This window comes from Rhododendron vialii, chromosome 8a (assembly GCF_030253575.1).
Source record: "Rhododendron vialii isolate Sample 1 chromosome 8a, ASM3025357v1".
NCBI lineage: Eukaryota > Viridiplantae > Streptophyta > Magnoliopsida > Ericales > Ericaceae > Rhododendron > Rhododendron vialii.
Window position 1 is genome coordinate 9,513,306 of NC_080564.1, and position 23,994 is coordinate 9,537,299.

Genomic DNA, 23,994 nt, shown 5'->3' on the forward strand with positions numbered 1-23,994 from the left:
TTTAATGAGTTTACTGAATTTCTTTTCTTTAGGAAAAAACAAGCTTGAATATGTCATCCCTTGCTCTTACATCTTTTAGGTAAAAATTATCCAAACCTCTCATCTATTACTCGCGCTATCACTTAACCCCCATAATCTAAAAAACCAATCAACCACAACCCTTCACATATCAGTAAATATGAAGTTTGCATTGACAGAAATGCCCCCTCTTTTATAGATAATGACGAAGAGGAACAATAGACTTCACAACACAAACATGTCTATATGTCCAACTTCATCTCCTTGTCACTCCAGCTAGGTTCTCTTCAATGGCGAAAGTGAAAATCTGAGCATCAAAGCCCTCAAAGTAAAGAAGATCAATCTCTGTTGAGCCAAAATCAAAGGGAAAAATACAAAGAAACGAACAGGATGGAATGCTATACACTTGTAGATGTATATATATGTGTTTTCTAATAATGGTGCAGTCGTTGTTTTGGATTCGTTTCTGATTATTGGCATTACAAAGCAACACATTTCTGTATTACATTACATTACACCGCATCAACTAGGGAAGATATAATTACCAAAAAAAAACCTAGGGAAGATATGTCATTGTACTGTTCTTGGTGAACCACACATCTATGCATACAGCTGGTAAAAATAAAGAAGCACTTCATTTGCTAGTACTAGTCCTTCACTTTAGCTTCAGGCTTCAGCTGCTTGCACTAGCTTGTATTCTTAGGCTCTTGTTATGATCATTGCTCAAAACCTGGTTTGCTCTTGCTAAGTTTGCCTTTTCCTTTTGAAGAAGCTAGTTTTCAGCCTCCGACTCCTTCTCTTTTTTCCTTCTCTCCAGAGGGTGGTCAATCCAGTTGAATTAACCACACGCATTTTCTTTCTAAGGAAAAACCATTTAACTTTGATAAAAAATAAATTAAAAGACAAATACTTGAGGAAAAGCAAAATAACCAGTTTCAAACAAGCTAGCAATCTTCTTCTTCCTGATTTCGTGCCCGTGCTTGGAATTCTTCGGGGGGCTGATATCCCACAATTGCAAAGAGAGCCAATATTTCTGCTGTTGGAGGAGCTAGCTGAAGCCATGGAGGAAGGTTTGGTGGAGCAAAGCTTAGGAGCTGGAGGAAGGGGAAGGAGAATAAGGCCGGGTTCTGCTAATGAGACACTCACCCTCTAACAATTAATGAATGGCACATTTGACCTACAGAGTTTTTTTTTCCTTTTTTTTTTTTTTTAATATGTCAAGTGACCGATTTCCGTGCTTTCCCTAAGGAATAGCACGCACAACCGGATTTTGTTATGTATGGAAGCGGTCAAGTTACATCTCTTCATGATAGCTAGTGTCACGGGGCTGTTTTTCGCCTAGAAATCTGCCCGTGATGGCACCAAGTTTGCCAACAACTTGGTCTCAGCCAACTAGTGTTTACACACACACCCGATATGTTTGAACGTCTAGGAACACACTCAAGAGTTACGGGAACCGTCCCAACCTTTATTAAGCACCAACTCACAAAGGGTTACACTCAAGAGCCTAGACAGAACAACCCCCTCTGCCTTAGGCTACGAAAATGCCTGCCTAAATAGGCTTACAATCATAAAAACGTGGCCACTAAGTACATGAGATCATGGGGCCAACCCATGATCTTGCAGTTGACACCCCCAACTGCCCTAGGGCTGTGCTGGCACTGCCAGAATCTGCCAGCACATTGAAACATGAAACTGCCTGGAAATTAACTGCCGGTAACTGCCCGTTTCTGCCTTGGACACCTGTCCCATGCTGCCAGCAACACATGCAGCCCATTTCTGCCTTGGACACCTGTCCCACGTTCCCAGCAACATGTACAGAAATGCTGTTAACCGTCAATAACCGTTTTGCCCGAGCCAACTCAAGCCTGCCTCTGTTTTGCCCGAGCAAACTCAAGGCTGCCTGGCCAATTTCGTGATCCAACCCCAGCTCCCAATACTTAGCCGTTTTCCTCGATTGCCTTGTCCCACAAGCCTGCTTCCCGTTTAGCATCCCTGCCTCGATATCATCGGGCCATCATGTGCATCACGACTGCCACTTGCCTTCGGGACCAGTGTCGACACCAACCGACACCGTCGGGTCACCTTGTAAAGACATGCCTGCCTCATGCCTTCGTTTCCATCGGTTGGCTAGGGTGCAAGGTGCCACCGCTAGCCAAGCTTAGCAAGCCTTGGAAATCAAGGTGCTAACAGCTAGCTAGTAGTAGATCGATGAGGGGTCTGGATGATTTTTACCATACTCTCCCTCTCCGTCTCTCTTCATATTCTTTTGATTTTTAGAATTTTAAAAAGTAAAAACTGTAAGTACTGCTACTGATCGATCTATTTGACTTTGACCATTCGATATCAAATCAACATCAATCAAAACATCTTTATTTTTTAGTTTCAAAACAATTGCTAAATATGTCACCAACTAATAAAAAATCAGTTCCAAGATTTCATCCTTTGACAAAAAATTTGAAATACTTACCGAAATAACCCCAACACATCCCATGAATTATGGGATCAACTATGTTTTTCAATGAAATGGTTGATTTTGTAAATTCAAACATGTAGACTCTCTCCAATTATTTGTTTTAGCTAGTAGCTAGAAATTACAAGTCTAAGAGCATCCACAGTGGAATCAAAACCATAAGATTGTTAAAATTAGCAATATTTTCTCAAAAAAGAGCTCACAGTGGCATAACCAAACTTAACAACCTCTTAGTAACTCATCAAATTTTGGCCATTAGATAATCAAAATTAGCAACTTTTTGCCAATAACCAAAACTTTTTCTCTCTCTCTCTCTCTCAACAATGTTTCTAAGAAAAATACTGTATTTTTAAAAAAAGTTTTTCTTTTTACAAAAACAGTTAAACCATTTTTCAAAAACTGTTTTTATTAAAAACTATTTTTGTAAAACTGTATTTTTTTTTCAAAAAACTTTTTTTAAAAAAAATATCTTATTTCAAAAACTATTTTTTTAAAACTTTTATGGAAAAGTGTTTTTCAAAATTTAAAAGTTTTGAAAAAATTATTTTCTATTTCTAATAACATGTTTTAATTAGTTTGAAAAGTATTTTTAAAAAATGTTTTATAAGGTGACAATTTTTAGATTTTTATAGGTTGAAAAGGTGATGTGGAAAGTTTTGATTATTCAATGTTTGATTATACCACTGTAGACTTATACATTGCTAACCAAAACCTTTTCTCTCTCTCTCTCTCTCTCTCTCTCTCTCTCTCTCTCTCTCTCTCTCTCTCTCTCTCTCTCTCTCTCTCTCTCTCTCTCTCTCTCCCAACAATGTTTCTAAGAAAAATACTGTATTTTTAAAAGAAGTTTTTCTTTTTACAAAAACAGTTAAACAGTTTTTCAAAAACTGTATTTTTGTTTCAAAAAACTTTTATTTAAAAAATATATCTTTTTTTCAAAAACTATTTTTTAAAACTTTTATGGAAAAGTGTTTTTCAAAATTTAAAAGTTTTGAAAATATTATTTTCTATTTCTAATAACATGTTTTTATTAGTTTGAAAAGTATTTTAAAAAAAGGTTTTATATGGTGACAATTTTTAGATTTTTATAGGTTGAAAATGTGATGTGGAAAGTTTTGATTATTCAATGTTCGATTATGCCACTGTAGACTTCTACATTGCTAACCTTAGTAACTCCTTAAATGAATAATCAAAAGGTGATGTGGCAACTTTTGATTATCCAATTTTGATATGTCCACTGCATGTGAATGCTCTAAAAAAGGAAAAGAACTCTCTTCTACTTTCTCTTCAAGTGCAAAAATTCTAGCATTCACATCGTGACAAGCAAAATATTGGCATCTCGGCCTCTCCTTCAGTCTTTTTTATTGTAAGTAATGGTTAACATACACAATATATTTTATGGAGAGACGTACGTCCATAGTCAACTCTAAACTTAAGTGCAATGTTTTAGTATTGAAAGAGATGGACGATGACATGGACCAAATCCGGCCCGCACATGGTTCTTCAACAACGAAATTCCGAACCTAAGTATAAATCTCCTTAAAACTTAGTATTTGTTTTGCAGTCATGAATATTCCAGTAATTAGATGAAATGAAATCTAACATCTCTTACTTTTCTTGGTTCTCTCGTTTTTTAATGTTAGTAGCATTGTAGAATAACTTCTCCTTAGGAAAATCATGAGAGCATCAAGTGACACGAATATACCAATTTGTTACTTTCTTTTCGGTCAATACAATCAATAAATATATAAATATAGGGGAGTGATTTTGCCACTCCTCTTTTTGTTAATGTTTCTCCCTTTTATGTCTATATAAGATGATTTGTTTTGTGAGAGAAGGGGAGTGACATTAACAAAAAGGGGAGTGGAAAAATCAATTTCCTAAATATATCAAAAAAAATTAAAAGAACCATAACAATTAAGTATCTCAAAATTTATGGGATGGTTTTTTTTTTTTTTATAGAAAAGAAGCTTGAATATGTTCTCTCCCTTAAAGTTAAATATTCTTATATGTTTGCATTATATACTATATTGCAAGTGGATATTTCATGAAAAGAGTCATGAGATAGCCAAGTGGTATGTTGAAAATTTCCTGTTTTGATGTTAAAAAAAATTATGGCAATATTGGTGTGGACTTTCTAATTGTTGATTTATTTGAAATACCCAGGCACAGACACTGACACGTCACGTCACATGCTTGAGAATAAACATGGCAGGTGCATGACATGACATGCATTCAGCGTGCTCGTGGATTTAGTCGGGGCTAGCGGCACAACAACATTAATAAAGGAGGGTACAACACAAAAGTAAATAGACTGCGCTAGCAAAACACAACCCATTGGACGCCTCTACCAGCATAACTATATTGATTGGTTACTTAAAGAATTGTAATCTTAAAATTTTCTTGAAAATTCCTTCTAGTCAACATAATCAAAAGAGATATTTAGATTTTAGAAAATATGCAAAAGACCAATGTCATTAAGTGTTCTCTTTTGGTAAGTTATTCATACGTACGTGTTTCACAATCTGTGGGAGTGGGACAATTATATACTTTTAAAAAGAAAGATTGATGCCCCCCTCCCCTATTTTCTAGTAATATACTTCTCACATATCTAATTAATTACATGAATTTTATTTATTTTTTACATGAATTCATGAAAGGCTCATATTGTAAGAAGGGGATGTGAAGTCCATTTAGCCCTATGAGATTGCAATCTCTTAAAGAATTTAGCACTGCCTAGCTACTTCATAGTCGATCCCATTCCCACCACATGCAGGGGCTGTCCAAACCTAGGCTATTAGCACATTTTACTGTGTAGACGGTGAAGAATCCTTTTCAAAGTTGAATATGAATTAATGAATGAATAATATAATTTGGTTGTGTTTTTGTAAAAGATGTATATACTTTTAGTTGCATACCATATTAAATTATCATGTATCCTTTTCAAATACAAATGGCCTTCAGAAGCTAGCTTTTGTAAGTCAAACTCGTATTCTACAAATGAATACTTACAATTCGTATTTACTAATATTTCAAAATATATATCTTTCGCATAATATAGAAGACAAGTACATTGACCATACTCACCAAAATTTATAGCTCTGTACCTGACTATTATGGCCAAAGCCTAGGGCCTCAAAATTGGATAAGCCTCGCCGTTTGATCTTCTTATTTTTTTACAGGAAAGATCCATTTACAAGAAATTAAAAGAAGCTTAAATATGTTATCTCCCTTAAGTCTTTAATTTGTTCGACCATACATAAAACATCAAGAAGTTAAATTTTCTAAGCTATATTTTAGAAATATATACTATATTGCAAGGGATATTTCATGAAAAAATTAAAGTCATGAGATAGCCAAGTGGTATGTATTATTACCAAGGCCGGTAGGGGCACAGATTACATGCATGGGCCTAAATTATTTTTGTCTATGCATAAATGAGATTGACCTATGTATTAAATTTGATTTCATAAAAATGAGATTTGGTCAAGCTACAATCAATTCAATGACTTAAATAGTTTTGAAGAACTGGTCTCTTTACTCTCTCTTTTTTTTTAATTATTGTGAATATATGTTTCAAGATGCTAAAAAATAAAGTAAAAATGCAAAACTAGGATATTATAGATGAAATAATATTTACTCTGTTGATTGACTTTTAAATAGTTGAAAATTCTCTCTCTCTCTCTCTCTCTCTCTCTCTCTCTCTCTGTCTCTCGCTTTCCCTCTCTCTCTCTCTCTCTCTCTCTCTCTCTCTCTCTCTCTCTCTCTCTCTCTCTCTCTCTCTCTCTCTCTCTCTCTCTCTCTCAGAGTTTCAGAGAATAGGGTTTTCCTGGCAGAGCACCTTCCCCTTCTTTTTTCCTCTCTCTTTCTCTCTCTTTCTGAACTCGGTTTGTTCCGACGTCGATCTTGTCTGTGGGAAGCTGATGCCAAGTGACAGAGGCTTCTTTCGATCTCCCTCATTACAGCAGTCTGCCTGCGTGCTTCTAGTTCAGATCTTCCTCACCATGTGCTTTTTTGTCCGATCTTCCTACAGTTCTAAATATTTTTGTTATCAGGCTGGCCCCTTCCTCATTGCTCTGGGCGATGCGTGGATTCACGCCCTTATGAGATCGTAGTTTGTTGGGACGGAAGTAACACTTGATATGACGTTGTATGGTGGGGTGTGACTGCTATTGTGATTGAGGTTTCGGACCTCGGTCTTGATTGGCATTTTTGGGCGGCTGATTTTAGGGGTGTGGGCCTATTGTAGGTTTTTTGTTTGTTGATTATTTCGTTTCTTCCTAGTTTCTCTCCCGTTGTGGAGGCTTGCCTCACCCTTACATGGATGTTTTGTTGGTTTTTTTAGTCACGTGTTTGGTGTTGCTTTGATTGGAGATATACTCCATCTGTTTTGCGCATTTGATTGTGTGAGGTCCTGGACGTTCTGCGTGGTGTTTAGGCCTCCTTTGTGGTTGATATATCCCTTCTCTTAGAATGGTTTCCCGGTCTATGTATTTTCTTCATTACTATCAATGAAGTATACTATCATTTGACACACACACAAAAATGACTTTGTAATTGTTGCTTTGAAACACCTGATACACGCGGGCACATCACGTTACATGCATGAGAACAAACATTGCAGGCGCTGATGTGCTCTACAGAATTAAGTGTCATACCATGACCACCAGGTGAAGGTTGTTGGGCCAATGCAATGAAGACGTTGCCGCCAAGGTGGGGAGATTGTAAGATTCCACATCGACTAAATTGGGAAATGTTAAATGGTATATAATGAATTCCGACCAGTTACTGTATAATCTGAAATTGATCTTTTGAACCACGTGATTAGGCTAAAGATTAGCAAGTTAGCTGGCGTGGATTGTTACAGTGCGTGCCATGAATTTGGTCAAGGCTAGCAGCATGCCAACATTAATAAAGGAGCCAGGCTAGGTACAACACAAAAATAAATAGACCAAACTAGCAAAACGCGACCTATTGGACACCTCTAGCATTACAAATATATATCGATCGGTTACTTAGAGAAATGTAATCTTAAAATTTTCATGAAACTTCCTTCTAGTCAACACAATCAAAAGAGATTTAGATTTTAGAAAATATGTTAAAGAATCATATTCATTACGTGTTCTTTTTTGGTAAGTTATTCATTAGAGTGTTTCACAATCTATGAGAGTGGGACGATTTTATCTATATAGGAGCCGGTTCGATGGGAACATAAAATGTACATTTGAATTAAATGACACTTTTTTTGTTTTGGAATCATTGATTGGAGCCGTTCAACTTGTTCAAAATATATTTTAAGAGCATTTGTAAAAAATCAGCTCATTCGAATATCGGTAAGCCTTGGTCGGTAAACTATCAAAATTAGGGATAAATACCGATAAAGGTCTTACTGATATCCAAATAAACTGATTCATTTGAGAACCCTTAAAAACATGTTTTCAAATATTGAATGGCTCCGATAAGTTGTTGGGACTTTAAGAAAATTTATGATTCGAGTTTATCATTTGTTTTTACTCATGGGAAAGTAGGTAAGGAATTTTTGAAATTACAAATAGTAAAAAAAAATGATAAACTCAAATCATAAATAAGGAATTTTTGAAATTACAAATAGTAAAAAATTTAATTAAGTCTTCAATGCATAGATGAAGTAGAATGAAAGATGAAAATATAAGTAAAATATAATATTATAAAGTCTTTATAAGATATAGTTATACTTCTCTTTTATTAACCATTTTTATTTTGTTTTCTCGATAATTTTCCCAAACCATGGTAACCATCCAACAAAACATATTCAAATTTTTTTATTAACCGTCCTACAAAATATTTAAGTTACCATAATTCATTTGGATTTTTTTTTGTTCTTATTCAAAAAAATTCTCATTTAATAGTTTTTCGTCAATTTTTTTTAGACTATTGCTTCGTCGTGACGAGAAGAATCTAAAAAATAAATTTGTTATCGGTCTTGCTAAACGGACTACTACCCAGCCCAAATCATTTCATCAGATGGGCCTCTAAGCCCAATCCCAAATCCAAATTTACTTGTTTTTTCTCATTGGGCCAAAGGCCAGGACACCCAGAACCCTAGTCATTCATCGTCCCAGACAAAATCAATACCACTATAAATCCTAAAAACAAAACCCTAGCCTCATCCTCCACCCAAAAAGAAGAGAGAGAGAAGATGAAGTACAATCCGAGGGTCTCGAGCTCCCGCCGCAAGAGCCGCAAGGCCCACTTCACGGCGCCGTCGAGCGCCCGCCGCGTGCTTATGAGCGCGCCGCTCTCCTCAGACCTCCGGTCCAAGTACAACGTCCGGTCCATGCCCGTCCGCAAGGACGACGAGGTCCAGGTGGTACGCGGGACCTACAAGGGCCGCGAGGGCAAGGTGGTGCAGGTCTACCGCAAGAAGTGGGTGATCCACATCGAGCGCATCACGCGTGAGAAGGTGAACGGCTCGACGGTCAACGTCGGGATCAATCCGTCCAAGGTGGTGGTGACGAAGCTGAGACTGGATAAGGATCGCAAGTCGCTTCTGGACCGGAAGGCCAAGGGCCGGGCCGCGGCTGACAAGGATAAGGGCGCCAAGTTCACTGCCGAGGATATCATGCAGAGCATCGACTGATTTGGATATGTGTTGGTAGTTCTGTTTATTGAGCTGAGTATGTTTTGAGGATTTTACTGTTTTTTGATGTATTTGATTTGGATGCTAGGGTTTATGAAAATTTGATTCTGTTTGAGGCTTACATCAATTGCTTATTTTGATGCGTGTGTGCTGATATAGTGATATGAAATTGTTGTTTTATGGCCTGTCTATTAAGTTAAGAAGATATAGATTGCATGTGGAACTAGTAATTTTAGCATCGGTATGTTCGTTGGTATAATCAACTTCTGGAAATGTGCCATTTTTCGGAGTTCGGAACTTCAGAAGTTAATCTGTTGAGAGGGTTTTTCTTATTTCTGGGCATGATTTTGTGAGAAGGGCGGTTGAATAGAACAGATGATTAGTTGGATGCACCATCTCCTTGCTGAATTCAACGTGTTGTTTCTGTTGCGAGCCCTCACTCTCTTCACAGGTGGTAGTGGTGGATACCTCCAATGGTGAGCTTTTCATTGTAACTGTCATTACATAGCCTTCGAGAGCTTCCAGGTTCATTGTCGCTGTCATTATGTAGCCTTCCCTGGGCTTCTTGGTTCTATTTATGTGTTAACAGATGAACCTGTTAGAAAAATTGCTAGTTGTTCTCCTGCTTGCCATATTGTTGTTTACAGTTCCATGCTCTACCCACCTGCCTTTGATTAGCGGCTTCAGTTACAATTAGGGATACAATAAGCCCTTTTTACTTCCTGGGTAATCATTGTACATGATAGTCATCCCTTCTCTGCTATTCTGCTGTATAGACTCACATTCTGACTCGAATATTGGAACAAGATTCTGCTGTGAGACTCTCTCATTCTGATGCTGCTATCAAAACAAACTTAAACTTAATTTGTTCAAGGTAAAGTGATTCATGTTTTAAACTGATTTCTGACTCATGATCTATCTGACTATAGTTTTGGGGGAGAGTCTAGGATGTCATGTGTGTTTTGTTATTGTTTCCTAAGCAAAGCCTGTGGGAACTTCATTCTGATACTCAAATACATCATTTCACTATGATAGGCACTGATGCCACGACACTATTCTCTAGTGCCACGACCATTTATGCCAATTGCCCCTTTTACCCACAAATTTTCTCTCGGAGAAATGCTTCTCTTTTTGGTCCATGGCTGCCTAGGAGGCTCCGCCTCCAATCCAACCTCACCCTCTGAATAAAAATACCTTCTTTATTCACAACTAAATTGAATTTAAGAAACCAACACAAACCATGGAATTAAAAGCCGCTCTCTCTCTCTCTCTCTCTCTCTCTCTCTCTCTCTCTCTCCATATACATACACAAGTCTAGATGTACATCAATACAAAGAACAAAGCACCAACATCAAATTCTGACCAATGAGGTCATCAGGAAAGATTTCTCTTCAATTCGGCGGCCTCCCTACTCCCGATTAATCAACACCCAATCTCCTTGCTCAATGAAGCCAGACCGCCGCCGCCTCTCCTCCAATAGACGGTGGAGAAATTTTGGTAGGAGAAACTAGAAAGAACTTGGGTCTTACCGTTTCCTATGATTCTCCATATTTCTCCGACGAGTTTTCAGTCAATCGAAGAAGGGTGTCGGTGTTTTTGGATTTGAATATTTACCAAAATAGAGAAAAGTTTTTTTTTATTATTATTTGCTGCAATTTTGCAATCTATTGTATCCATATGCGCATAGATTGTGGGTAAGGAACAATTTGTCGGTAGAATTTATTGGACTGATAAAGGGGAGATAGTGTTCACCTTCCTATGGAGAGAGAGGAAAAAACTTACGGAAGGTATTTTTATTCAGAGGGTGGGGTTGAATTGGAGGCGGAGCCTCCTAGGCAGCCATGGGACTGAAAAGAGAGAAAATCATTTCTTCGAGAGAAAATTTGAGGGTAAAAGGGGCAATTGGCATAAATAGTCGTGGCACTAGAGAATAGTGTCATGGCATTAGGGGCATCGATTGACTATTAGCTTATGTCATAAAACATCATTTTGCGGTATCATTACCTTCGTTGCCAGGCAACAGAATCAAATGTTTTACTATCATTTTTGTCTTCAAATCTCCAATGACTGGAGCCAAACGCTGGGTTTGGAAATACTGAAAGGGAAGATAAAATAAGGGGAAGATAGGGAGAATTTAATACAGAAGGGTTCTTTCTGCTTGGTTGATTTTGCAATAAAAGAAACGAAAATGGCAAGAAATATTAGAACAAAAGAAAGATAAGAAAGAAGGTCACTTTCCACTTCTATTTCTTGGATTTTAACCTTTCCTCTTTAATAAACTAGGAATCAAATTGTGAGGGAATTTTTGGTGTCTCTCCTTTCCCTCTTCCCTTAGAAGTTCTAGACAAACTATAATTGTAGAGACCCGTATTAAATTTTAAAAATTTTAATGTTTGAGTTGCAAATTATGTGAATAATAACAATAATGTGGAGAATGTGATTTGGGTTGAATGTGATAGAATTTGAAAGTTTGGGATATGAGTGTTAGGCACATGTGTATGAGTATATATATGTAGGGTGTGCGTGTAGAGAATCAATTTCTCATTTCCCTTCTCTCTCTACTCTCGCCTCTCTCTCCCTCTCTCGGTCCTCTCTCTCTCTCTCACTCGGCTCTCTATCTCTCTCTCTCTTGTCTCTCGAAATCAAGCTATAAACTCGAGACCCACGAAGATTCACCTTCATTCCACCTTCCACACGCAATCTTGAGCTCGTATTTCGTTGGGTTTAGCTCGGAGAGGAGTATTCGATTGATTCAAGGTTTTCGGAGCTAGAGCTTGCTTGATTGAGCTTGGGTTTCGTTCTTCGACTTTGAGGTAGAGATTTCTCACTTCTATTATATGTTTATGTGTTGATTTGGTATTTAAATCGTGCCTTAGATCGTTGGTTTCGTTGTTGGAATCGTTCTTGTGAAATCTAAAAATCGTGCACTGAAAACCTAGGTCCTACCAGTAGGAGTTTTGTCCCTACCGGTAGAAACGTTGTCCAGTAGTGTTTTTGGTGAAATTCTAGTCTCCTACCGGTAGGAGGTTGTGTTCTATCGGGAGGGAATGAAAAATTTGCATTTTGGCAAAATTTCGAACGAGCAAAACTTTTTCATCCGAACTCTGTTTTGGGCATATCATATATCAAAATTGATGTACAGAAAATCTACTTTCCAATGGTGGTGGTCTTATCTCCTAATTCTTAACCGACTAGGTTTGGTAGCCAAAATAAGATAGATATGTTCGTATATGTTGGGAAATCCTTTTCCTTAGAATCGTTTGGGTGAGACATGGATGTTCTTAGGTTCTCCTGAGTACTTAATTGAATGGTTTGACGAGACTAGTGGTATACTTAAAGGCTTTGTAGTGGTCGTTGGGTTCCATATGAGTCCTTTGACACTGAAATGAAGGTTTAGAGAACATAAGGTATATAGGTGGGGGAAGGTTGTATGTGTTGACATGTGATGTGAAAAACGAATGTGTAGAACGCTCCTTTGAGTTAAACAATGCTAGGCGTGGATACATGAGACATTTTCCTTATGATTGATATGTGGTACATCTCTTGCGTGACCTGTACGGTTTCATGGGTTGCAGGGTGGAAATCCATGAATCGTTGTGAGAGAATATCCCTTGATATGTGAGTGCTTGTATGGTGATGAGAAAACTAATAACGTAATGATAATAAGTTGATTAAGATGAAATTATCCGTACTACTTCTATGTGAATAAGTCTTCGTTATGAGTTCACTATATGTGATTGAGATGAATGACTAAATTGTAAAGTGTATCGGAGGAATTGTGGTATGGTGACCTATGATGTGCGACTTGAATTAGCTCCATCAGTGAGGGAGGTACTAGTGGGGAGCAACGGGACTCCGTAAATGGCCCGGCAGGAGCAAATGCTCATAATATATTCAGGACCTACCAACAGGAAAGGTGTCTGGTAGGGGGTATCGGGATCCCTTAAATGGCCAGGTAGGAGCTTTTGCTCATGACACAAAACGATTAGGAAATTGTTACATGATGTGAATGAAAAGAGGTTATCATGGTGAAAGTATGAATGGTATTAAAGACATTTACATTGTGATTCTTTGATTACGATAATTTCATAAGTCAAAATATCGGATTAGTGATTTGAAATAAGATGAGGGGCAGTGTTAGTCATGAGAAAATCATTCAGATAGTAAGTTCTCGTGGTCAAACTAAAGTCATGGTATGTAGTCATGGTACTTCATTTGTGTTTTGACTTTGGGGCCATTACTAGTCGAGTTTTGTTTCTCCTTGAGATACCGTACCTTGCTTCTGTTATTCATTCTACATGTCCTCCCATTTGCACATAATGATTGTGTAGATATCTCTACTGGGCTAGTGTAGCTCAACTTATCATTTTTCAGGTGTGATTCCAGAACAGTAGCATGAAGTGAAGTGCATACATTCTAGTGCATATCTTCAGTAGCATGAAGTGAAGTGCATGCATTCTAGTGCATATCTTCGGAAGAGGTAGTAAAGGAGACACTTAGACATTTTGATAAAATATGTTTTGTAAATGTAATAGAACCTTAACTCTAATTCTTTTAATGATGTAATATGTTTAAACTCTTGGAGTTGGATCTGTAATTTAATGACTATGATATGGTGAACTCTTTTGGGTATTATGTAAGATAATGTGAGGAATTTATTTATGAAAAGCTATGTTTATTTATGTTAAAAATCGAGAGCGTGACAATAATGGTTGAGAAGATTAGTTGTGCTATTTGCTTGTGTTTGATGAATTTTTGCCTGACATATCCGGTGTACCCAAAAAAATGAATTTCTGCCTGGAGATGGATGCATCGATATATTGCCGCATCTTCTGAGATTGTCACGGCCCATGAATTTTAATAAAAAATCCGATCAAAGAAACTGTAATAGTTAAGAGTATGATTTCCACCGTGCCTGTTCTCTGGAGAAGCGAGGCTTCGGCATGCTTGGCGCCCACAATCTTCCCCATTTTCCAGATACATATCCCTAATAAGAACGAGAAACTATAAACGTTTATCCGATTGTTCGGAAATATATATTCAATAATTCAACCCAATATGAAGAAGTTTGGCCTCCATCTTTTCAAGCAAACATTATGCATTACAGTTTTCTGATGCAAATGCGTCTTAACAGAAAATTGAATAAACGAAGGAGGTTCCAATGCCCCATTTTAAGGTTCAATGATCAAGAAATTATGAAGCAAAGAACAAGTCATCTGCCGCCTTCCACTGATTTTCCACTCCGATTGTGCACCAGATTGTTGCTTCTTTTACCCTTGAGAGCACTTGGCAGCTAGTCTCCAAAGGTCAAAAAAGCTAACACAAGTTTTCTATACCATAAAAATTGCAAAACAACACCCACTGCTCATGAGATAATGACAAGGTGCATGTGGTTACCTGCCAGCCAGAAGCATATAGATAGGCCGTCCAAACAGATGTATGGACAAACTATATTCCATTTGCATTCAAACGGACTAAAATCCCACAAAACGTCAATGGAATAAGCAATACTTCTAATTTCTAAATCAATTCCGAAAAAGCTCCCCACGTCAAGACAAAATAATGTGCAAACTTCATGCTTAAAGGAAATAGAAGGAATACAGATGGAAAGCCCCAATGGCAATGCCCAAGTACCAAACAATCATCCATTCATCAAGAACCTAAAACAAATCTCTCTATTCAACTAATTATTGAGCGCTCCTTTCAAGAGCCACCCACAAAAAAAATATCAAGAGGGTATCGAACTCCAACAAGATATCATCAATGGCAGAACATCCATCAAGGCTTGAGAGCAAGGGCCAACCCAAACCTGGGAGTCTTGTCCAAGGCCTTAGTGTCGAACTCACTAGAGATGGTCAGAACCGATTTGGGTATCAGTTCATGCTGCAAGACGGCCCCAAGCTTCCCATGATTGTTGAGCTTTGTTTTGACCAATGTCAGGTTATCAACTGCATATGATCCTCCCACAGTAAATGTGTTCTCGTTCGTGGAAAACCTTCTAGTAATCTCTCCAACAGTGGAACTCTTCTTTAATTGGTCGAAATTGTACACGTATGATGCCCTTATAGAATCTCCTTTATCGCCCCTGGGGAAGAAAACAACCAACAATTGGAATCTACAAACAATATCGAATCATTGTCAAGTGAAATGGATGTTATCGTTCCTAATAAAACTCTCCCTTTGAGGTACTTGACTTACAAAATGATTGAAGCGCAAGAGTCTGGTTGGTTCACACTAACACCAGCAGTGTACTTGGAAAATTTGCCAGAATTGGTCTCATAGCCTGCCTCAGCACCAAAGGCAATAGTTGGAGTGCCGATTGTTGCTGAAATATCAACAACAGGGGATTGGTTCAGAGCAGCAGCCGTAGTGAAGGTTCCATGGTAATGGTAGTACTGAACCTCTAGCTGCATAAGACAATACAAGTTTTGATATTGGAAAGCTAGAGGAAATAATACATCCGTCCACAAACTATGAATAACTGCAGAGAGCAAAACTTGATGCAGTGTTGGCAATGGAACATTCGTCTTAAATAACAGAGGGGCCCACCCAAGAAAATACATTACTCCCAATACTGCATTATGTGGTTCATCACGTGTCCCTACACTAATTGGTAAACAAAAGCTACTGTTACTTTAGGAGGTGTCTTTGGATGAGCACCTTGCCAGAGTTGTAGTCAGGAAGTTTGAATGATGCAATAGCTTTTGTTGATGGGATGATATCAGTGACAGTTAAAGTTGTCGAGATCTGCAAAAACAGAGTGATAAGAGCATTTGCTCAGTGAAAAAAGATGACTTTATGTTTATCATAAGAAAGCCAAGGTGTTGAGAAACCCACATTTGATTCTGTATCAAATTTGACATCAAGTACTGTGTTGTTGTATTTGTATTGTGTCGCCACATCCCCAGCAGATAGCCCTCCTTTCTTCACTGCAGTTGACGTGATGGCCTACATTGAAAAAAATATTAGAAAAAAGAATACAGAAACTTAGTTGAATTGAGTTCTCATACCCTATGAATCTGAAAAATCAAACTCAACTCAAATCAGCCACTGCCATGTAGGACTAACAATTCTCGTTGGGTTATAAGGAGCTACTTAAGTTTTTAACCAAAGAAAAGTGGCCAGGTTTGAATCCCCAAACATTTAATCTAGCTAATACATTCATGGCCATCTATACTAGATATCATTATGTCAACCAAAACTAACCGCTGTGATCTACTCAAAGTTTGGTCATTTCAAGGAAACAACAAATACCTTCCCGTTTCCACATGATCTGATACGAGAATTACACACATACCAAAATGAACCCAAATTCATCAAAACGCTATAAGACATTCCACAGCAATTCCTCCCTCCATCCCAAATTGTTTATCCAATTGTGGAATTCAACTTATTAAGAGATCAAGTTACTACAATCAAAAAGCTTCGAGGTCCAACAATACCCTTACTTTTCTGGCATTAAATGAGAAGGTACTTTCTCCAATACATAATTTTGTAAAAGAGAGGGCATTAAGGTAACTTTTAGAAGTCAACTTAAAACTGGACACACATTTTGGGACATGTAAAAGTCAAAAAGATGGACAAACAAATTGGGACGCATGGGAGTAGTTGTTTTGACAAGAGCTATCTCTATTAAAGGACCTCACATGCCTTAGATACCAGGTGACATTTTTACTGTAAAAAATTCTATACTTGTTATTTTAATATTTTTCTGACTTATTTGGTTGTAATCCAATACATTTAGAATTGTGTATGCTTATGCACTATGAAGCACAAACAATTGGTCAAAAATCACGTACCCGTGTCGGACACTTCTCGCACCCCTGACACTCTTTGAACATTCTACGGACATAGGTCTAACAAGCAAGTCAAAAGTGACCTACTTCGTTTTCCATTTTGTTCACTAGGACACTCTAGGGATACTCTAGAACATGCTCCGGACATTGCGAGGGCACTCTATCGAATATAGACACTATGGCACATGTTGCATCAAATGGAGTAGTTAAATCTAGTTATAGCTTAGGGAATTCTTCTTTTTGTACGGTCAATGATGGTCTATAGACGACAGTTACAATACAATAATGACAAATGGGAATGGTACATCATTTTTCGTTGAACTACTATTGTGAATGTAGTGACAAATCTTAATGATGCAACAACAGAAGTGAGTGAAGACACGTTGAATTTTCCTATAAGCCTCATTTTTAAAAAAATTCATTTTTTATTCTAACATTATGTACTAATACTAAACGTACATGGACATATTTTATTTAACGTGTCCCCAATGTGTCATATCCTCCATTTCTAAGAATTTGTTCGCTGTGTCAGACACTCAATGTCGTGCCGCATGTCCGCGTCGGTGCTATTTAACATGTGCATGGACCATGCTCTAATGCTCAGTTGTAACATCGAGTCATTGACTTATTCGGTATTAATTTTGATGATTCACGGTTCACATTGGATAAACTTCCAAAATCTCAATGATTCACTTGGACCATTCTTATTTGCTATGTACTTAAATGTGTACACCTCAAACATTTTCAATCATATCCAAACCATACCATACATATTCATTTACTATGTAAAAGTTTATCATTTATATTTTGACTCAAAACCTATTAGAACTTGGAACCAAAGTCTGCTTTTCCAAGAGCATTTACCTTCACCGTAGGAATCCTAAGATGCAATCCCAATCTTTCAGGCAAAAATTTCAGGAAAAGGTAGATTGGTTTTTTGAGTAATGGTGGGTTCAGTCTTATTATGGGCAACCCAGTCCTTCAACTCAAATGTTTTGCAGAATAACAAATATCAGATTTCACTTTTGACCAATCCAACTTAATGATCTTTCCCATCTAGTCGCCCATTCAACCATGAGAATGCAAATTGCAAATGACCTATTGAGTCAACAACTTCATAATTGAATTACCTCTAGCTGTGCAATGCATTCAAATCAGCCAGATGTGCATAAGCTTATTTCTGGAAACCATACCAGAAAGTAATTCCAAATCATCTCCACAAAGACCGTCCCCACTCCCTTCATTTTGTCACACGCAACCCAAATGAAAAAACAAATCACCATAAATGAAGGAAACATCCTCTCTATACTTGTTTTCCCCATAAATAATCACCAAACACAAAACGACAATTCGTAGAAGCTTCCAGCAATCAATATCACCCTTCCCCAATCCAAATCCTTTGTACTTCCAATGCTCTATACTACTTTTATCTTGCTAAAGAAATGTCACCCAAATCACCCACACTTAGTTCCAGTTCCTAATCTTTGGCCTCCAAAAGAATTCTTTACGCACATGCAAACATGTTTTAAGTGAAAGCCTTTTATCATTCTGTTCCCGACTGACACGGACTCTCGAACTAAAAAACAAGGCAACCGCAAGGGAAACTACTAGACATGCCCTCATTATGCATACAACGCGTCACATAGATAATAAACGACACTTCGTAGAAGCTTCCAGCAATCAATATCACCCTTCCCCAATCCGAATCCTTTGTACATAAAATGCTCTCTACTACTTTTACCTCGCAAAAAAAAAAAAAACGTAACTCACATCAGCCGCACTTAGTTCCGGTTCCTAATCTCTGGCCTCCAAAAGAATTATTTACGCACACACAAACATGGTTTAAGTGAAAGTCTTCCACCATTTTGTTCGCGTCTGACTACAGACTCTCGATCTACAAACAATGCATCCGCAAGGGAAACTACTAGACACGCCCTCATTTTGCACACAACACATCACGTAGATAATAAGCACCATTGCTTTCAAATCAGAAACTGCTAACAGAACCTAGATTATTGAACCACAATTCTCCAGAGTATCTAAACAATCAGAATAATAAAACGAACAGTCCAGGGTCATGCCATTAGAGAGGGACGAAAAGATCGATCCATACCACTCCAGTGTCACTGTAGGTAGAAACCGAGAATTTCTGGTCGGTGATGTAGTCCTTCGTAAGCAGATCTAAATTCAATCACCAACAAAATTCCATCACCGTAAGCACAAATAAACACATACGTAAACCAAAAAAACAAACAAAAAACAACGGGGAATTCGATCGATACAGGAAAATGGATAGTCTTCGAGTAGGAGTGATTGATGATTACCTTTGGCTTTCTTGCCAATATCGGAGAAGAGTCCAGGTCCCTTGCTCATGTTTGCAGATTTTTAGAGAGAGAGAGAGAGTGCTCGGAGTGTGTGAATCGCCGGGACCTGTGATGAAGGGGGGGAATTTCGTGGTGGCCACGAAAATGGGGCTGAATCGTAGGGGGGAGAGGAAAGCGAGACGTTCACGATGCCTGTGACCTTTATTTGGTCACAGGCAGGTTTGGACCGTGGATTCGGTAGCGAGTGGGTGACGAATGAGGGTCGCGTGGGCTTTTAGCTACGGGTGGTTATTATCACCATCAATCGGGTTTTGAATTTGTTAGAACTCATTTTGGTCATGTCAAAAAAAAAAAACTCATTTTGGTATTTTTAATTTATTCGATAATTGTGAAACCAAAATAAGATAAAGATTGTTTGGATTTCATTACCTTGTTGCTTATTCGGATGATAATCTTACTTATTATCTTCACTTACATAATGAACCTAACATTAATTTTTTTATTTTTTCATTTTGATTACTTAACCGAATAGAACAATAAAAAAATAAAATACATAAATAAACGAGCCTTTAATGTAATTAGAACATGGTACTCTAGGAGTTCAGCTCCTATACAACTCATCCATACTCTCATTGTGGGTCTATTCTAGATCCATATCCACCATTAAATATGTTTGAGAAAATTTGTTTTGATCGAATATCAATAAATGCATTAATAAATTGCATTTTACTCTAGAAATTGTAAGGCTTAGGTGTAAAATATATTATTCAATCATTTTGCATTGTGAAATGCAACATATTTGTATCTCAGCCAATCTTCGATGAAATAATTTTTCGCAAACTTGATCTTTTTCACATACTCTACAAGGTAAACGGTTCTGATCATGATTGTGGACTTGAAATAATTCTAAAAAATAAGAGTATAAAAAGGTACAGGTAGATGGAATATGAGAAGAAGCTCACCCAGGATCAGCTCATAAATTTTGAAGACCGAAAGCAAACTCCTTGAATAAGGTCTCCCTATATTTTTTCATACAAAATTTGATCTACCAAGAGTTTTATAAATATATATAGAGGAATTTTCAAGTGAGGGATCCCTCATTTTAACAAAATGAGAGACTTTCATTTTTCGATCAAATTTTGAAAATCCGAACCGTTCAATGTGTGCAGAACGTAATTTTAAGGGTCTCCGCGAGAAATCAACAAAAAAAATGACCCGGAAGGGCGTCATCAGAGCAGTTTTTTTTGAACCGTTCAATGAAAACTGCTCGGATGAAGCCCTTCCCGGTCATTTTTTTTGCTGATTTCTCGTGGGGACCCTTAAAATCACGTTATGATCACTTTGAGCGGCTCGGATTATCGAAATTCAATCGGGAAGGGGAGTCCCGCATTTTAATAAAATGAGGGATCCCTCACCGGAACCTAACTCATATATATATATATATTACAAAAGATATACCATTACAAAATATAAGCATATAGTTATCCCAAAAAAATACAACTATTACAATATCTAAAAATACATCATTTGAAAATTAGTCTTCTAAAAAAAAAAAAAAAGTCCTTAAAATTTAACAAATTAGGTCAAGATAATAAAAACAAACTTATTTAATAGAGATGGAGAGTTGGAGATGGTAAAAGAGGGGTCTTAAGATATGCCGTGCGTCCACGGTCATCATCGTTCCTTCGAGTCGTCTTGTCAACCTTAAACAGCCATGGCCATGGGTAATGTCGTTTGCCGAATTGCCGTAATGGGAGTAATCAGCTATGGGTCGCCCCTTCCTAATTCCACCGTTCTAACTTTTTATTTAATTGGGCCTATTTTTTGGCCTCTAATTTTCAATTGAGCCTATTTTTGTGAAAAGTCAAAATTTATTGGGAAAATGATGGCCCGGGACGTATTTTGATAATTAATATCCGTCAATGACATTTTTAGCATTAACAATTATTCTCAGTATGTTTTTGGCGGGTATTAATTATCAAAAATACGTCATTCGCCGTCATTTTCCCAAATTTTTTATTTGAGCCATATATATGGGTCTAAGAATTTTAGATGCCCTTTTTTGGGCTCAAAGCCCATATTTTTCTGGCTGCCCTTCCCAGCCGGCCTTGGGCTCACCCCTACTATCGGTCATCACTCCTCCACAAGTGTACCTTGTCACAAACAACTATCGGGAGCATTGTGAAGTATTGGGTGGCACATCTAAAATACTCAGACTATTTTGGTTTTTCCAAAAACAAAGATTGTTAGATATCTATAGATTCGATGTTTGAAGAAGATAATTTTTTTCATGAATAAACTCCTCAACAAGCCCTATAAAATAACTGGTTCAGAGTATTCCGTTATGAGCTTGGTGCATGCTTAAAGTACATTTTAAAATGGTTGACTTCTTTTTTTTTGTCATTTTGATTCATTTTTATACGTTTTTCGATTCTTCTCACCGAGATGAACTTAAAAGGTTAAAAAAATTAAAATCGATAGCACATTGCTGGTAACCAAAGAAATAAAATTATGAACATCTATTTTATCTCTTCATAATTCCGTTAAACTTTCGGTCAATAACCTTTTAATCATTTTGTTCTTGCTTTTATGAAAGTCAATTTACAACGTATTAACGACGAATTTTTCCAGAACCATGTTGTTCCCTTTCTAATGCACTCGTGAGAATTGGGAGCTTGAGAAATGGAAGTTGAAAAGATTGAGAGAAAAGCCAAAGGGTATTTTAAGTCTCATAGATCACTAAAAATTGTTTTACTAGGTGGATATTTGTCAGGCGCATTAGAGCAAGTACATCAATAGTTCGTCGAAATGGCAGGTGAACAGTGGAGAAATGTATTTTTGCTGCCTTCTTTTGACTAAAATATCACACCAATGTTCTGTATATAATACTCTCCATCTATTAAAATATGATAAAATATGACATTTATAGTATTATAAAATACAAACAAAGACAGAAGGGAGGAGAGAGAACGTGTCAGTTGTGTAAAACAATAATAAAGTAAACGGTATATAATGAACAGTGCTTAGTTATTTCTACCGAACCATTTCAGAAAATGCATTTTTTTTTTTTTGATCCGCAAAAAATGCCCAAAGGGCTTCAGAAAATGCATTTTACCTCTGCGTTTTGCTAATCTGCTGCACTGCACTTTTTTGGCTCTACTTCTCTACTTCACCTAAACTTACGCATATGCCTACTCTGATGTTGATGCTCTTAACTAGTTTCACCTACCAACGCATTCAACAAGGCTTTGAAGTTTTGAACAGAGGTTTTCCAAGACTATTCCCTTTCTAATTCGAGTTGCCCCCTTTTCAAGAACTTTTTCCTGGTCAGAGATTTGGATCCTTCTTTGTTTTTGTTTTTTTTTTTTTTTTTTGAGATTAGTCCAGATCCTTCTTTGTTGATCCACTACAAGTCTACAAAAATCTCACGACTCTTTCAATTCTTGGGCTGATAAAATGTGTTGAATAGTGACTTAGACATTTCCCTTGGACTGCTGCTGGCCCTAATTGCTACGGCTTCAAACTTGAAACAAGTTGCCTATATTTGTGGTAAAATTTTGAATCCAGTGCGATCATACAAATTAAACAACCATGCAGCCCACACCATGATTGTTGATTAGTAGTACCAAAAACATAAGAACTTTATTAAACAATAAAAATATAAAATTGCCATTGCAAACATACCTCTGACAATGATCAATCAATGACAAAATAAAAAAGACTATAAGTTACTTAGAAGAACCTAATTATTAAACAATCACGTTTATCTGCAGTCTGTGATTGGACTGCAGAGAACATTCTGTGCGATATTAGACGTCCAAAAGTGTTTTTAATTCTTTCATTTGGTTAAAAGTTGCTTCTCTGGAAGAATTATTCTTCTCACGAAAAAACTTTTTAGAATCTGGATCATTGATTGTCATAATGAATGACCCAAATGAAGTTGCAAAAAAGCCAGATCCTTTAAAAAAAAATCATCTCATGACACAAAAAGAACCCATCATTCTGCTAAAGATTGCAAACACCATCTCCTACAAAACAAAGCGATGGAAGATGAAAAGAGAAGGGCAAAACGTGTTGCAAGAGCCAAGAGCTATCTTTCATGGTACATTGCTAGTCTGAGCCGGTTGGAAAAGCTAAGCTGTTCGTGATTACGCTAAGTAGACGTTCAAAGAGAGCATAACCATACTGTTAATTAAAATAAAAAAGGTGATAGCTTGAGAGTAGGCAAAGCCGAGCCTAGGGGGAGGAACAGCTTCCTTTATAGATAGTAGCTGACCGAATGACCGAACCAATTGCAACATAAAGGAAGGGGCAGGCAGGTAACCGCCTACAGACAACATTCCCAATACGAGCAATGAGGGGTGACTTCGTTTTCCCTCTCGATCCGGGTAGCGCGAGTGAAAATGCCAGCCTCTCATAACAAGGATTAGAGGTTTCTTTATTATATATTAACATAGTTTGGCAGAACGGGCACCTCGATTTGGGCTAAATACCGTAAAGCCATAGCTTTAGGATCTCAAGTTTTGGTTGATTTTGGAGCCTTAATTTTATAGAGCCATGTATAAGTGAGGCCTGCTTAAAGTTATCCCGCTTAAAAATTTTGAGGGGTCAATTTAAAGTGAGGCCGTTTGAAAAGGCCCAAACTTGATATAATTGGGTGCCCATTTGGTTATTTTAAAAACCTAAGGGGTGATTCCAAATTTCCTCTAAACTATATGGAGGTAAACTTATCAATGGAGTGTAAAGTTCGAGAATGTATCATCTGCT

At 37.3% G+C, this 23,994-nt stretch overlaps 2 protein-coding genes across 2 annotated transcripts; one reads left to right on the plus strand and one right to left on the minus strand.

Annotated features, from left to right (window-relative positions):
• The first annotated feature begins 8,558 nt into the window (after positions 1 to 8,558).
• On the plus strand, positions 8,559 to 9,228 carry LOC131336043 (large ribosomal subunit protein uL24z-like). The gene has a single exon (XM_058371661.1). The coding sequence runs from the start codon at positions 8,667 to 8,669 to the stop codon at positions 9,105 to 9,107; it is 441 nt and encodes a 146-aa protein (XP_058227644.1). The 5' UTR covers positions 8,559 to 8,666; the 3' UTR covers positions 9,108 to 9,228.
• Positions 9,229 to 14,603: 5,375 nt separating this feature from the next.
• Positions 14,604 to 19,469, minus strand: LOC131336328 (mitochondrial outer membrane protein porin 2). Its single transcript, XM_058372116.1, has 6 exons — positions 19,228 to 19,469; positions 19,017 to 19,084; positions 15,945 to 16,055; positions 15,768 to 15,854; positions 15,306 to 15,514; positions 14,604 to 15,192 (listed from the first exon to the last, which is right to left on the minus strand). Exons 1-6 carry the CDS (start codon positions 19,274 to 19,276, stop codon positions 14,886 to 14,888), a joined length of 831 nt encoding a protein of 276 aa, XP_058228099.1. The 5' UTR covers positions 19,277 to 19,469; the 3' UTR covers positions 14,604 to 14,885.
• Between the last annotated feature and the right edge of the window lie 4,525 nt (positions 19,470 to 23,994).